The 16,009-nt window shown below is 39.6% G+C and overlaps 1 protein-coding gene across 2 annotated transcripts in view; it reads left to right on the top strand.

Annotated features, from left to right (window-relative positions):
* The first annotated feature begins 937 nt into the window (after positions 1-937).
* LOC101854720 (voltage-dependent L-type calcium channel subunit beta-1) overlaps positions 938-16,009 on the top strand; it is a 75,751-nt gene continuing 60,679 nt past the window's right edge. The window contains exons 1-2 of one of the 2 annotated variants that reach the window (XM_035969968.1): positions 938-1,239; positions 9,122-9,205. In XM_035969968.1, coding sequence (XP_035825861.1) covers positions 1,177-1,239; positions 9,122-9,205 — 147 coding nt within the window. In that variant the 5' untranslated portion in view covers positions 938-1,176. The remainder of the gene's footprint in view (positions 1,240-9,121; positions 9,206-16,009) is intronic. The other variant, XM_005099108.3, reaches the window with a different exon arrangement.

Raw genomic sequence — 16,009 nt, 5'->3', positions numbered from 1 at the left:
AGAGAGAGAGAGAGAGAGAGAGAGAGAGAGAGAGAGAGAGAGAGAGAGAGATCTATATTAATGTAATCATTGTGCCCGTTAAAAATTAGTTTTTAACGACGTTTACCCTCCTATTCCCCATTTCATTCACTCCTCATACATTATTCTTACTGTTGACCCCATGAGACGGTTAACCTAACAGGTGGTCCTGTTTATCGGTCAAGGGATCCAAGTGAGTGAGCACAAATTGCGCAGAGCAGACACGTCGTGGATCCTTTCCCTTACATAAGGATCCTAAATAATGAAGGGTTTCCTAGAGAAGCCAATGTAGTCTCCATTTGTTAACGTCGATGTCTGCTGTTGTCCGTCCGGGTAGAAGGCGAGGAAACTTGCTAAGTAATAAGGAAATTGGGTGTCAGCTGGTATTCATTAGCGAGCTCTTCTGCTGAAGGAAGTGCGCACGTGAAGAGGGTGGGTGGGGAAACGGAAAACAATGGGGCCGAGGGATAATACACTGCGCGAGTGGAAATAAGGGGCTTTGGCAAAGAGAATGATGTGAGCATCGTACTGGCAGGGTCCCATGTACTCACAGGCATCATGCCAGTTTGAGTGCTGATTTCGCAGATGTTCTTCCCTTGCGGAAACTGTGGAGAACAAAAGATTGGTATAAAAACTAGAAAATAAAAAAGTACCCAAAACTTGCCGTAATAACAGCCAATGAAATTGGACGTTACAAAAATGTTACATTCTCATCTTTCCCCATAATATTTTACGCTTTCGTGACAATCGAAAGGGATGTGTTGAAATTAGGAAACATTTAAAAAATGTGTAAGCCTTTCAAAATTGTCCCATTTTCAGATGTTGGAAATTTTTCTGTACCATGATATTTTGAAATAGAGAAAGCGATTGTATGGGTGAATATTTGACATAATAAATTTATGGCAATTGGATATAGACCATCATCCCTTCGAGCAGGAAGTGGAAGTCGACATCCATGATCGAAAAAGATTTATTTAGCTGAAGGATATCTGCTTACTCTGCGAGTGACGATCAACCGGGGAATTTCATGTTTTTGGAGGCATTGAAGCGTTAAGACTGCAGAATGTGAATTACGCGCGAGAGTACCAAAGCCAAAGGAGATTCTATGGCTTCGTTTTGGGGTAGTTGTAGTGCTAGAGAGCATCCTCAAAGACAAAGATGGCGCTCGCCCCAACTCAGTTTCAGGAATTTGTAGAGACTGTTATGCCATCTGCTTCACAGGTATTTGAGTTGTTGTTGAGTCCTTGTTAATTTTGGTGAATTCTATGAGACTAATGCATGTAACAGTGCTATATTAAGCCAGGCGTCGTGACCATTTGCTGGGCGAATCGCTCTTTTATGTTTATTTCTTGACCCTTGAAAATGAATGAATTTTGCTATGCCTTGGATTGGAATCGGAACTCTTCAGCCATGCTCTCTCACTCTGCTAGATTCTGAAAAAATCTTCTTCTTGACTAGATCTAAGTTTAAGCTCAAGTCCAGGTCTAGCTAGATCTAGGTCTGAATTTAGAGGTGTGAATCTAAAAGTAGATAGATTCTAGATCTAGATCTAGATTAGATCTTGATCTTGTCTTATCTATCTGATAAATAAGTGGCTCCCAGGGTAGCCGCTCCCAGTCTTCTAAAAAGACCAAGAAACTTTAGAAGTCAAGATAATTGAAGACAGATAAGTCAACAGATAGAGTCTAGGTGATCTTACATAGATATTATATCTAGAATCTAGATCTAAATCTAGAGTACATCCTGTGGTGCGATATACAGTAAGGGATCTTTTGTGGATATCTCTGGAAGTTACAATTACAGGTCGATCTTCATGATTTTTTGGCGCTTTTTCGATAGCTCCCACCCCGCAATTGTTATTCACGGGTTTTGGCCCCAAGAGTAGGGGGGTTTCAGGGGGGCTTGCCCCCCTGACCTAACAAAAATAGGAAGGGGGGTTTCAGGGGGGCATGCCCCCCTGAATTTTACCACAATTTAATTTTAATGTTTTGCTGTTGTTAGGTTTGATATCTTAGCTCACCGCGAATCAAACGTATAGATCTAGATCTAGATCTAGATCTAGGAGTAGGTCAGGCTCAAATAAGGGGGGGGGGGGGGTGGGGACTACCGAAAAAGCACTGATTTTTTCGAAATACTTCCTCTCTATACGGTGTAGCGCATTACTGTAACAGCAGTTTAAAATTTATGTTGTGGTGGTGTTTGTTTGGTAACGTGTGTCTGGTTTGGTGCGCAAAGTTTCTGGTTTGGTGCAACATATCGTCTGGTTGGGTGCGCAATAGTACCATGTTTACAGATCTAGATCTAGCTCTTTTCTGACACTTTTCATCTTTCTCTATCCTGGCCCTGTCTTCTTTTCCTTGCAAGAAGTTCCTGTACTGACCATAACGGAAGGCCAAGGTCAATGAGGCGTGTTCTTTTTGGGAGCTTTGCGCCCCCTAACAGGAGATTTCCTTACACCGTGTGTATGTGTTTTGATAATGGATAAAAAGAAAGGTGCTGTGGACACAAGAAGGGGAAAGAAGAAAACAAGAATAAGACTATACCTAGTATTTTTGAAGGAAAAGGACAAAAAAGAAGAAGAAAAAGACGTGAAAAGAAGAAATTGAAAAAGAAAGGTGCTGTGGACACAAGGAGGTGAAAGAAGAAAACAAGACTTAGACTATACCTAGACTAGTATTCTTTAGGGAAAAGGCCAAAAAAGAAGAAGAAAAAGACATGAAAAGAAGAAATTGAACATTTTGGAGATGAAATTTCCATATTAATTAATTTTGACATCATGAATACATTAACTTATCATCTTCCAATGACAATATAATGCATCCAAATGGAAGGAAAACAGTCTGTTTCAGTGCACAATGCAGGTCATAAAGAAATAACTTAATAAGTAAAACAAACAAAGGGACTAGAAGCCACACTATCAATGCCAAATAGCAAAAAAGCCGATATTGCGCACTGAAACGGACTGCACAAATTTTGTCTGCTTCAGTGCGCAACCCTATCTGGCATGTTCCTGGGCACTAAGAAGCAGCCTGCGATAGTATTTATCGATTCTAGTATACATTCTACGATACATTAGAGCTAGTTTAACTAGATGGGCTAAATAATCGACTACTCAAGCGCTTAGTAAATTCACCGATACCGGTTACGAAAACCATTAATATGAATGGGCAAAACTTTCCGACACCGTAGAATCACGTGTGTTGACGGGAACCTCCAAAACGAAAGTGAAATAAGCTGCATTCTGCTCATGCTCACAGAAAGTGACCTCGTTTTCGCTGTTCTTATCCAAAACAAAGCAGGAGACCGGGGGTTGCGCACCAAAACAGATGCGCAGTGACCTGGTTAGACTCTAGTTCAGTTTGTTAAAGTCCATGATCCATTTGTGTACATCCAGAGAAGAAATTCAGAAGTCTTGATGATCAAATAGGGAACACAAAGAACAGGGATGCAACCTATGTTCTCTGCAAAACATCAAATAATGGGACCCCCTATAATTTTTTTATAATTAAGTCAGGGAAACCCCTCTACTCTTAGGGAAGATTGAAGAATACTGGACCACTCGTACATTATTGCGCGAGAAAGTGGGGTTGGTGGGGCGTGTGGTTGGGATGGAGGAAGGGGTTCAGGGGGTCCCCCCCCCGACAAAATTTTAATGAATTCAATAGATCTACCGGTCTGAGATTCTCCATTGAGAGATATTAAAAACGTGAAAATTATGAATTCCTAAGGTTGAGACATAGGCAAAGTCAGTCCGCTGGTCCGGTATTCTTCAATCTTACCCTTGACTTAAACGAACGAAACTACAAAATCGCCAACAGATATATGCTGTACTCAGTATCCCTAGTCTGTCCTGTCAGAGGTCTGTGCCTCAGCCTCAGTTCCACCCCGACCTCAATGTTACCTCTTTTGCAACTGCATGCTTCAGTCAAGTTCCGTTTCAGCTTCCAACTTCAGCGAGTGCGAGCGTTAATATAATTAAGAAGTGCCTATTTGCAACGCCGCATTGCGATTAGCGCCAGTGCTAAATAAAACGCCGCATTACGATTAGTTGCCGTGTGTAAAATATCAAGCTTAACCCTTAAGATTCTGGTCCCTGATAAATGTTTGCCCGATAAGCGCAATCCCGCGCGGCGCTCCACAGCTGGTCCCTGATCAGTCGTTTAGTGCGGGGTCTGCATCTGTGTGCTAAAATGTGTTTGCGTCAATCTGCTTGTGCCTGTGTCCTGTGTGTCCATCTGGAACTTACTGCATTGTTTTGCAACGCAAGGCGTTGGTAGAGATAACAGAGCGTCGGTTGAGATGTTCATCCAATGAAATATGACCATTTTGACCCAGTTAGACACTTGAGGGACTCGAAAGGATATTCAGGAAATAGGACTTTCATCTTTCAATGCAAACACCTTTCCTCAATTTTCAAACGATCTAATTCTTACACCAAACGTTGTTTCCTGATGTAAATAATCATATTTGGTGGTTTTTTAACCATTGTCCTACCAGAGGGAGAAATTTGAGAGCAACTGAATAAAAAAAATATTGGGAAATTATCCCATTTTTTTCCTCTTTCGAACGATAGCTGATAAGCAGCTGTTCGCAAGTTCATTCATAATAGGTGTGAAATCTGGAAAACTCTGGAAAAGTTATTCGATTTGGTGTAACTTCCAATCTCAGCGTCTCTGATCAACCGACGAGGAGGTAATGGGATTATTTGTGTGATCGTAACCCTTATTCATTGATCGTATCGGTTTGCTATAAAAGATGAGGTGTTTCCCTGACCTGCCGCGGCACGCTCGCGTGACTGGTGTCTGACCCCGGCGCCCCACGGCACAAGCTCGCAGGCGACGTAAGTGGGTCATCGATCGATAAGAGCCCTCTTCCGGTTAACCCGCAGGACTAGAGTTAATCTGCACTTCGTTATCGGAAGTTCTGATGGCCGAAGTGACAGCGCGTCTGCATTTGAAGTCAAACCATTATTTTTTTTTATCGTGGGTTCGATCCCGGTTCTGGACCTTTTTTTTTTTTTTTTTTTTTTTTTTTTTTTTTTTTTTTTTGGTCCTCTTCTCGACTGACCAACAAATTGTTCCCATAATTATATCTTGTTGCTTTGTTGTTTTTTTTTAATGTAGTGATGAAGCATGCACATTCTGGTTTTGTCCCCAAGAGGAGCTCTGTACAAAGTAGGCCTTAGTATAGCCTACTTTTCCTTTTACCAATTTAGGCCTGGTTAAAGTTCAGTAGTGGCTTTCCTTGGTCTGTGTGTCTTAATTAAAAAATTTTTTGTTTAAATTTTAGGCTCAGGAGAAGGAAAAAAACAACCCCTTCCTATATTTTTTTTAACGAAGTGGGTAGCCGTACTTAAATCTAGGTTTGACCCTATCGACTCGAACCTGTTAGGTACACAGGTCTCATCAGATCTAGATTTGGTAGTTATTCAGGTTTAAATAATGCAAGTCAGTAAGGCACCTTTTTGTTTTGTCTGAACTTTAGGCTTTGCAAACTAAAAATTTCATTTACAATTCATCCATCAAGTACGGCTAGCCTGACAGTCTAGCCTTACTTAAGTACGGCTAGCCTAGCTGTCTAGCCGTACGGTTAGCCAAGAAGTCTAAGTACGGCTAGCCTGCCAGTCTAGCCGTACTTATCTTAGGCCCTATTAACATTAGAAAACAGGAGGTTTAAAGTACATGCACTGTCATTAAGGCACCTGGTTTAGTCTCAAATACAAATACTTTAGGTACTACAAACTAAAAATTTATTTACAATTCAGTAGGCCTTTTTTATGGTCAGTCTAGCCGTCATATATTAAGAATAAATACGGCTAGCCCACCTGTACGGCTATCCTCTTCCTTTTTTTTTATTTGGGCCAATCACGGAGGTGTGCTAGGTGCTCGCTGCAGCTTCATGTGTTAGAATCTAGAGTTAGGTGTTAGAGGGGTAGATTTAGGGCTACGGTAGGGTAGGTCTTTTCTTGATTAAATTGTGTTTGTTGCTGTCGGTCACACGTTACTGGCCTTCATCGGCACTCTGCTTTTGCTCATTTGATATGATTTGATTCTAAAGGCTAATAGTTGTGGTAGGGCAGGTTTTCCTCACTTCGCTATATCAATATGGAGGGACGGATTTTCTTAAGATGAAATCTAATAATACTAACCCTTTACCTCACGGTTGCCATAACCCTAGCTCTAGCTCTATAGTCCTAACCCTAACCCACTCACCACTGACCTAGCTAACATCCCCCCCCCCCCCATCAAGTCAACATTGTTATTGAAGTTTAATTTTTTTTAAAAGATTTTGATGGCCATTGATTAGAATTTTAATTAAGTTCACAGATGCTGTTTTTGGATTTCCGTTCTTTTCCCCGGTAATTTAGAATAATAATAATTAATGATCATTTGTATAGGGCCCACTCTCGTGTAAACACAGCTCTTGACGCTTTACATAATGCATGTGTACGAACAATATTCCCGCGCGCTACACACACACGTACACACACACACTCATACACACACACATACACACACACACACACTCATGCACTCATTACATGCACATGTATGTGCACACACATGCACACCAAACACATACACACACACACATCTACTTGCTTATCACACGCGCACATTTACATATTGTTACGAAATGAGCACATACACCATTCATAATAGAATAATGTACACAATGCAATTCGCAATTTATACAATGGATACACATAGTCAATTGCATGACATTGTACTGAACATGAATCTACTGAGATAAAAATGATGTAATTAAATGTGTCTTTAAAGATTTATAAAATTTAGACTCAGATGTTGTATGTCTGAAGGGTTGGGGAAGAGAGTTCGAAACTGATGGAGCTAGGTGGGCAAACAATCTTTCAGCTAATTTTTAACCCCCTTTTCAAGGAACTCTTAAAAGATACTGATCGCCTGATCTTAATGATCTAGATGGAACATAAATCTGGATGAGATCACTAAGAGAGGGAGCTTTGTTATTGACACATTTTTATGACATAATAATATTGCAATTTTATATATTGTAGCTGACACGGGAAGCCAATGCAGCGTTCTTAACATGGGAGTTATGTGATCCCTCTTCTTTTTCGACATCGTCCGCTCTTAAATCCGTTTTCAGTTCGTCGGATTCGTTCTCCGTTTACCACACAAAAATGGTTGTGCGGGAATCGGATTTTCCATTTTGTTCCCTATGGAGTGGCACGGGGATCCTTATTTTTAATCAACGGAAGTACCCTCACTGAGTCAAAATGTGCATGATTAACCGAATATTTAGGTCCGATTTCAAATGTAAGCCAGGAGTAGTCTTGCTTCGTCGCATGCTAAATCTAGTCTCGAAAAATTTTTCAGTTATTTTTACAAAAGTCCAGTGGCAACCTTGTAGGTTTTATAGTGGTAATCGTATGTCTCTGAATTCCTACCTGATGTAGGGACAGACCTAAAACTACCACACATGTTGTATTCAAGCACAATTTGAAATGGTGCTCTGAGGTTTTGACATTCGACAATCAAGCGGGTAAATTTAAAAGAAAAATTTGAGTTTAGGCTTGGTGGTTGTATCGTGGGGGTAGGTGCAAGAGGCCACTGGCGGCAAAAGTACAAAACGAAAAAAACCAACACTTTTCAATACAGGTGATTGTGTTGCATTCCTGAATATGCTGTAAATCTTTGCTTTTTGTTATTTTTCTTTATCCTCAAATTATACAATGTTTGTAAAATGTAAAAGACTTTAATCTTTACTGAAATCCCTTGAAAAGTGAACTACTTAGAGGGGTATGTTTTGTGCAAATATGTTTTTACTTTTAAAGTTTAAGGTAATTATGATTGTAAGAGTTCAGGTTTCAGAAAGTGGACTTTACTGCAAGGAGTACATGTTTTAAATCCCAGGCACAGTCAATGTTTAATGTGCCCCGGGCGCTCATGTGACCTTATAATGGAGTTGTGAGCTCCGTAAAACACTTACAAACCTGGCTTGACGGAAACCTCTGTGTAAGATGGAAATCTGTTTTAACAGAATCTCCATGCTCCCCCCCCTTCCCCCCCTCCCCTATATCTCTATAATTACGTGTATAAAATGCATACCAAAGGGGGGAAACGGAAAGAAAAATCCTCTCCTTTCCCAAGCTCTTAATTCTAAACTTTATGCCATGCTGTCAGACAAAGAAGGGGAGCAGGGCTGCAAATTGGGGGTAGATGTTACCCCATCTGTGTGAGCCCCTTAGTGGTGCTGATGGTCATGGTGGTGTGGTTGTGAAATCTCACAAGTGCCTGTAAAAGTACTCCATTGATGCTGCAGCAAAGAAACTGTTTGGATGGGTAGTCAGAAGTGTGAAATTAGTTTGACCAATTCCAGTGGCCAGCTGAGAAAACAGTTTCTGCAATCTGCTACTATTCCTATGTTGTATGGTCCAAGATGTACTCCTGGCGCGGAGTACAACTCTAGTTCATAGTGACAAAATGAAAGTCCTTTTTCATTTTTGCTGAGAAGGAAAAGGTTTTGGTGCTCTTTAAAAAAAATTCTTTTGTATGCTATTTAACTGGTATCCAAAAAGAACATGATTTTCTTTGATTCTCTGTGACAAATAGACTTTTCTTGCTTTCCTGGATGTAGAGAAACTTTTCTTTGATTTTGTATTTTTGGGATGCTAACAGAAGTGTGTTCTGTTGGTGAAAGTGAATGATGGTCCTGAAAGTTTGAGGTGCTTCGCTTCTTTGTACTCTGAAAGCTGGTATGCAATTGACTAAACTAGCTTGGGTGTTTTGGCAAATTAAGTAAATTAACATTTCATGTTCTCTTCCTTTGTTATCATTTTCTTGAGGTCTACTGAAGTGGGCTGAAAGTTAAGATGGCCATGTCTCAACATGCGAGTTGGGGTAGTGTGATGTAAAGTACAGGGAGGCTAGAAGATTTAATTTGAATTGATTATATTCTCAGCAGAGTGATAGATTACAGTATTATTTTAACATTACTTCCAATAATTTCCTGATTTGAATGTATGGTATTACTCTCAGAGCAGGTAAATTTTGCTGTCAAATGTTTTGTTTGGCCTTGTCTGGCATGATGACAACATATCTGCCATCTCTTTTGTTTTCAGGGTAAGGGTGGCAAACGCAAGGGCAAATTCAACAAAAGATCGGATGGGAGTTTCTCAGACAGTTCTAATAGTTTCATTCGACAGGTGAGTGATTTTTATCAAGGTTTATAGATCTTGCATTTTAATGATTTGAGCCTGTCTTTTATGGAAGGGTCTTACATTTTATTGATGATTTCAGCAAGTAATTTTATGGTTCATTGAATCTCAACATATTGAAAAAGAATTCGTATGAAATTCTATGAAATTGTAAGAGGTTCCTAAGATGATGTTGAAATTTCATTTTATCGACGGCTGATTTCATTAAGATGGAGGTCCTTTGTGCAGAATATTTTCTATTCGTTTATTTGTTTGTTTTGTGTGCTTTGGTTCACTTGTTTGTGTTGTGTGCTTGAGCCAAAAACATTTTTCAGGACCTTGGGACTAGTACTTTGTTATTTTACCCCAAGAGTCAAAGTCTACTACAAGCGTTGTGAGGATTTCTGAGATGATTATTTTGAGCAAGCTTTCATTTAACGTGAAAAGGCTTCAACTTTTACAGTTGTGTGAGAATTAATTGTGACACTACAGCAAACAGGAACGATCCGGAGTGACGAAGCCTCTTTCACATGAATGGAGATGATCCAGAGTCGGGACAGCTTCTTTGTAAGGATCAGTCTCTCTGTGATACTGACACTGATGGGGAGCTAAAGGAATATTTTTCCCGCCAAATGATGTGATGGCTGAGAATTGGAACACTCTCTTGTTTTATGGATGGATAAAATTGTGTTGCCGCATCAAGGAACTTTCTTACCCAAAGTGAGGCTGCATGCAGTGACCGAAATGTGCTGGTATTTTGATGCTCTGGAAGCTGGAGGAATTTAGTGGAGTTGATATTTCAGTACTGAGAAATATTTGTAAACAGAATATTTTTGAGAAGCATATTTTGTTGTAATTTTAGTGTCTCTCGGCTTTCATCTTTTAGTCTGGTCGCAGTTGCTTTGTATTTAAAACATTTACATTGTTGTCAGTGTTATGCTGAAGGGGAAGACACAGTTTCTAGGCGCTTCGGAGCTCTGAAAATTACAAATTATTTCAATTGCCAGAATGTTTTCGGAAATAATAATCAAGTTTTTAAAATTGGATGGGCCAGCGTACAATTTTCAGTAGAGTAATTTATCATCTCATCATTCCCTTTCAGGTTTTCATTTCATTATAGCCAGTTTCAGGGGCTCCATACAGTTTCTTTAGATTGTAAAAAGAGTTCCTCACTTTGATCATCTTTGAAGAAAACAGTTCTGTTTCATTGCAAATAAATTTCAAGTTACTTTTTTGTTTCACACTAAAGGTCAGGGTTGAAGTTGTGTGTCCCCTTTCAAGATGATATAATAAAAGCTTTTCGCCTTGATTTTCAGAAGTCAGCCTTGACTATTGTTCAGATTTATTTTGAATCATTTTGTCTAAGAAATCCCCGTGTTTCCTCGTAATGATTGTGAAAATTTCGTTTTGAGGTTCAATCTAAAGAAAAACTTGTTACATATGGAATGATTATTTTGAGTCAGGCTTGCTGTTTCGAATTACCTGTGATTGTCCTGTGTTTGACAGTCGGGACTTTGGAAGTCTGATCACACATCGTACAATTTTGTTGGCTGTCTAATTTATTTCATGGATTTGTATTGGCTGATTGCATTTTTGGAAATTTGTGTGGGTGGTTGGCGGGTGCTCTGATGTGGTGTGCTTCTTCTTTTCTATAAAAAATCTATCATTCTTATTATCTCCCCTCCTTTTTTATGTTTGTTACTCTCTTGTAACACCTCTAATCTTCTGGCGCTCATAATTGTATGCAGTTGTGAGCGCCAGAAATCCTCTACTAAAACAAATTGGAAATTTGTATACACTTAATTAGTTTTATTTATAAGTATTGTGCTTTGAGCGCAGGTGGTTGGCTGGTGCTCTGGTGTGGTTTGTTCCTTCTTTCGTCAAACATCTGTCGTACTTATCCTTATCTCTCGTCCTTTTTTGTGTTTATTACTATACTATCTTATAATTATAACACTAATATTCTTTGTCGCTTAATTGATTACCTTATTGTGTTGCAAATGCCGTAAAACTCTTACTAAAAGTAAAATGAGTTGAGTTTAATAATAATACAATGTACAGTTGTACATGTATTTTCGATGCAGAATTGGGTCTTTGCTGTTTGTGATCTCTTTAGTTAGTTCCTCCTCCTGGTTGATCGCCTAGTCCTTTCTTTCTTTCAAGCTCTTCATGACCATTTTTATAGGGGTGTGCTTTACTTTTTGTATATCATGCTGAGTCAACCTTTTGATTCTTTCAGAGCACAGAGCTCTCTAGATTCTAGAGTTAGGGACTCTTGAAACCTCTTCTCATGGAATAGTTTTCATTCAAGCATGTGAATTTTTTCAAAACAAAATGCAGGTGCTTTGTTGGTGAAGTGTTGGAGCTTCATTATATATAAACATTCTTTCTGGTTACTCCCTTATTATCCTTTCATCGTGGGTGTTAAGCGGGTGCTCTGGTGTGGTTTTCTCCTTCTTTCCTATCAAACATCTATCGTCCTTATCTCTGCTTCTTTTTTTGTGTAGGCCTATGTTACTCTCTTGTTTCACATCTATTCTTGGGCACCTATATGACCTTATTTTGTTGCAAGTGCTGTAAAACACTTACTTTAAAAAAATCCTTTCATCAGACTTTTTTGTTGTTGCTCTTGATTGAATGATGTTTACTTTTCTCTTTGTTAAAGTAATGCTTAAATTTTTTTCTGCTGTATGTTCAGTACATTCTGTGAGCCTGTTACTCAATAGTCAGACATCAATGTCATGTATAAAAAAAGACCCAGTCTGTCTCAGGTTTCAAGAGTTTCACAGGTAATACGAAGCATTATGTTTAATGTCGAAATGGACTCACAGTAGAATCATATTGGCCTTTGTGATATCGAAGAGATAGTGGTGGTCGTAAAGAAAACAGTATAATCGAAAAAGGATGGCTTGTTTTTAATATTTCTTTCTTAACACTGGATATGTTCTGTTTTCCATCGCAGGTTGCTAATGCTGTTTTTAAAAAGATTTAAGGTTACTTGAATGAAAAATAAATGTTAAGAATAAACTAAAAACTGGCTCGAAAATTTAGGTACATTTTGTTACATTTTGTTTTTGTCTTGTATAGAAGTGGAGAAATGGAGATTAGATGCAAATATTCCCAGAGCTTGCGCTGTGGCGATCACTGAATGGGAATGCACAGGCAGATCAAGGGGAAGTAACGGTATAGAGAATCGGAATACACAATTGTATATTTAAATGGCTGGTTATCTCCCTTTGCTAGAATGTCTGGGAGGTGGTTGTGGGTTCTTTTTTTCGGTGGGGGTGGTGTTCTGCCACTTAATAATTCTTCCTGTTATGTTATGCTTGCGTGTATTGACGGTGTCGCTGGAAGCCTTCACACATGCCGTCACTTGTGCTGGAATGGTGTTTGTCTCTTGTCACTTCATCATGTCATGCAGTTGTACCTTACACTTTTTTTTAGGCCATTCCCAAAGGGGGGATATTAACTTGTTCTCAAGCACAGTAGAATTGTAAATGAGTTAATTTATCAATGTCATGCTCGTACTGTGCCGGAACGACATAGGGGGAACTGCTGCTTTTTCTTTCCTCATCCTAACTGTCATCTTTTTCCTTGAATACTTCTTGTGTATGTTTGTCACTCTCCTGTGAACTGCTATTTCCGGGGTGCCTTGATAATCGAAGCAGACTTTGTGCTGTTGAGGCTAGAGAGGTGAGCAGAGTAAGCCTGATTCCCCGTTTGGACTTCTCTGTTAACATTCACCCCTTGGTGCTCATATGACCTTATATGCAGTTGCGAGCCACGTAAAAACAAATGGAATATTAATGAAGTCTGCATCTTTTTTCATGGGAATTATGAATTGAGTTTACCACTTTACTATTAGACACTTTTGGATACCATTAGGTCACTGTTTTTTGTACAGTTATAGCTATTATCATGTTAATACTTATGCCTTGACAAATCTAAAAGGACACACATTGTTTTTGTTTTTTTGTTTTTTAGTCTCCATATTAAATTTAATTCACCTTGGAAAACTTTACTTCACCAGTTGAGCGTTCACATGAAAGAAGGATCAAAGTCTTTGTTTCATATGAGGATAGAAGTCAAATTGTCCTACTAAGTGACATCCATTTTTAAAAAAAGTTACGACTGAAGTACATGTACAGTGGATTTTTGTTGTTGTTGTTGTCTGTGAGACAATCCTTCCTTTTACAAATATTCATTTTGGTTCTCTTACGATAAATGTACCGTTTTTATTGACTGTTCAATGATGTAATATCTATTTTTGTCTTATTGTTGATTATTTTTTTTCGGAATTGTAGCAGCTATGGTTTTGCCTGGGACTTGGAGGGTCGAAATTAGCCCTTTCCAACAAACTCATTCTCACCCACCCCCATTTGTTTCTTTCCGCCTTTCTCCGTCTTTCCCTCTCCGTCTTTCTCTCTCTCTCTCTCTCTCTCTCTCTCTCTCTCTCTCTCTCTCTCTCTCTGGGTGGTTGGCGGGTGCTCTGGTGTGGTTTGCTCATTCTTTCCTATCAAACATCTATCGTCCTTATCTCCCCTTCTTCTTTTTTTTAATGTTTGTTACTCTCTTGTAACACCTCTAATCTTCTGGCGCTCACATGACCTTATGCAGTTTCGAGCGCCGCAAAACCTCTACTAAAACTAAAACTACTAACTCTCTCTCTCTCTCTCTCTCTCTCTCTCTCTCTCTCTCTCTCTCTCTCTCTCTCTGTCTCTCTCTCCCCCCCCCTCCCTCTCTCCCTCTCTCTCCCTTCCCTCTCTCTCCCCCCCCTCTCTCTATCTCTCGCTCGCTCGCTTTGGCACACTTCCAAAAAAAAAACAAAAAAAAAAACTTGCAAACAACTGAATAACAAAATAATGATGCTTACCTCAGAGTAAGCAGACAGACTTCGTAAATCTTGTTGGGTAAACAAGTAAATATTACGTTTTAGTGTACATGTCCCTCGTGACTCGTTGGAGCAGAGGAAGATAGGACTAACGCTAACTTTACTTAAACGCAGTCCCACATCATCACTCATCACCACCATTATTTCTAAAATCATCATTGCTCTCAGATCAATGACTTGCATCTATATTCCTTAAATTTCTATCTATCTGTAACAGTTACTTGTCATACAAAGTATATACATGTATACGTAACAAACAAACTATTGGACACTATCATACGCACTTTTTACTTCTGATCGGTTGGTGTCAGTCTCATAGAAATGGGCAAGGGATAAAACAAAATAATGTTTTATTATACACCCGCTCGTGCTTCAACTTGTGTGCAAAAAAACACAACACAATAGATCTTTGGCCGACATCTTTGTCACAACGCCCCCCAGCATAATAATAATATACTTCTTGGGGAGGCAGGTGAGCTCACTGACCGCTTCACTGGCTAGCAGATAGACTCCTCATTATATTTCGTCTTTTTCATTTTTGTGCGTGAGTGTTAGTATTACGCGTGCAATGCGATTTGCGTGCACTGTATGTGATAATGGGGGTATTCATCTCTCTCCAAGCGATGGTTTTGTGCGTGAAAAGAAGGCAAAATATCGTGTTTGTTTGCTTATTGCCCGCGTGGCTTGTTTGTGTGGGGTGCCGTGTCTGCACTGATCGGATATTATTATGGGTGGCGTTGTTGTTCTTGTTGCTGCTGCTGTTGTTGTTGCTTCAGTTTTTTGGGGTTTTTTTGGTATACCACCCTTTACTTGTTTGTTTTTCGTGATTTATAGCGCGTACATCGTGAATAGAAGCGCAGGAATGTGAGGTGGATGTTTTTGTCAGGTATTTATGTGAATATGTGTGTATATATATATGGGCGCAAGCACACGCGTTATACACTCCCTGTGGCAGGAGACAATACGTATAACACGGTAGATGTAGTGGGTAGTTGGTTTGTGCTCTGGTGTGGTTTGCTTCTTCTTTCCTGTCAAACATCTGTCGTCTTCTTCTCCCCTCCTCCTTTTTTGTGTTTGTTACTCCCTTGTAACACCTACATCTGTAATCTTCGACACTTATGTGACCTTATTGTGTTGCAAGTGCCGTAAAATTTTTACTAAATCTGAAGATGGTGTATTTAGTTTAGATGTTTTTTCCCCCTGTTTGGATTGGGCCTATATTCTGCAGTCACTGTAAATGAAGAGAATCAAGGGTCAGTCAGGTTCAGTTTTTGTAGGACCTCTTGGATTTTGTTCTCGAATTTTTTGTTGCTATAGTTCTTTGGACCCGTAGTTAATCTGGTCTGTAGATGAGATGGGGGCGCAACATTCCTGCTTGCTGTAAGCATATCATCAGCTTTGTGCATACCATCAGCCTTGTGCGAGTCCATGTCGACTGTTTTCCTCACTTCTTAAAGCACGCTTGTGTTGTATTATTTAATTAAGTTAATTTATAAAAAAAATAATTTTGTGTCAAGGCACTATTGATGCGAGTGTATTCAATTGGAATGGAACCCAAACTTTCCTTGATGGACACGGTTTCGTTTAAATGTTTTTTAAAAACGCGAGGATTTCACGATTAACTCGTTTTTGTTACAAGCGGTTCCTAAAACTAATACATGTGTATCCGGATTCGTGTGTATCCGGTTGATTAGAAAAAAGGTTCTAACCAGCTGTGTGCTGTCCCTGCTGTTGTCCTGCCTGGCGCACCTATCGATTATTCCGCCACCAGCCCTGGTCTGCCACTGTGACGTCACCCGAGCCCGCGGTCTTCTGTCTGTATGTGCGCAGGTGCGTCGTCGTGTTGGAGGGTATGTTCGTGAGTGACTTGTTTGGAGGGAGGGAACGGGGAAGGAAAGGGGGGGGGGTGATTGCAGTATTCA

Source organism: Aplysia californica, unplaced genomic scaffold (assembly GCF_000002075.1).
Source record: "Aplysia californica isolate F4 #8 unplaced genomic scaffold, AplCal3.0 scaffold00202, whole genome shotgun sequence".
Taxonomy (NCBI): domain Eukaryota; kingdom Metazoa; phylum Mollusca; class Gastropoda; order Aplysiida; family Aplysiidae; genus Aplysia; species Aplysia californica.
Note: the sequence above shows the minus strand (reverse complement) of the source record. Positions and strands in the feature narration are given on the sequence as shown.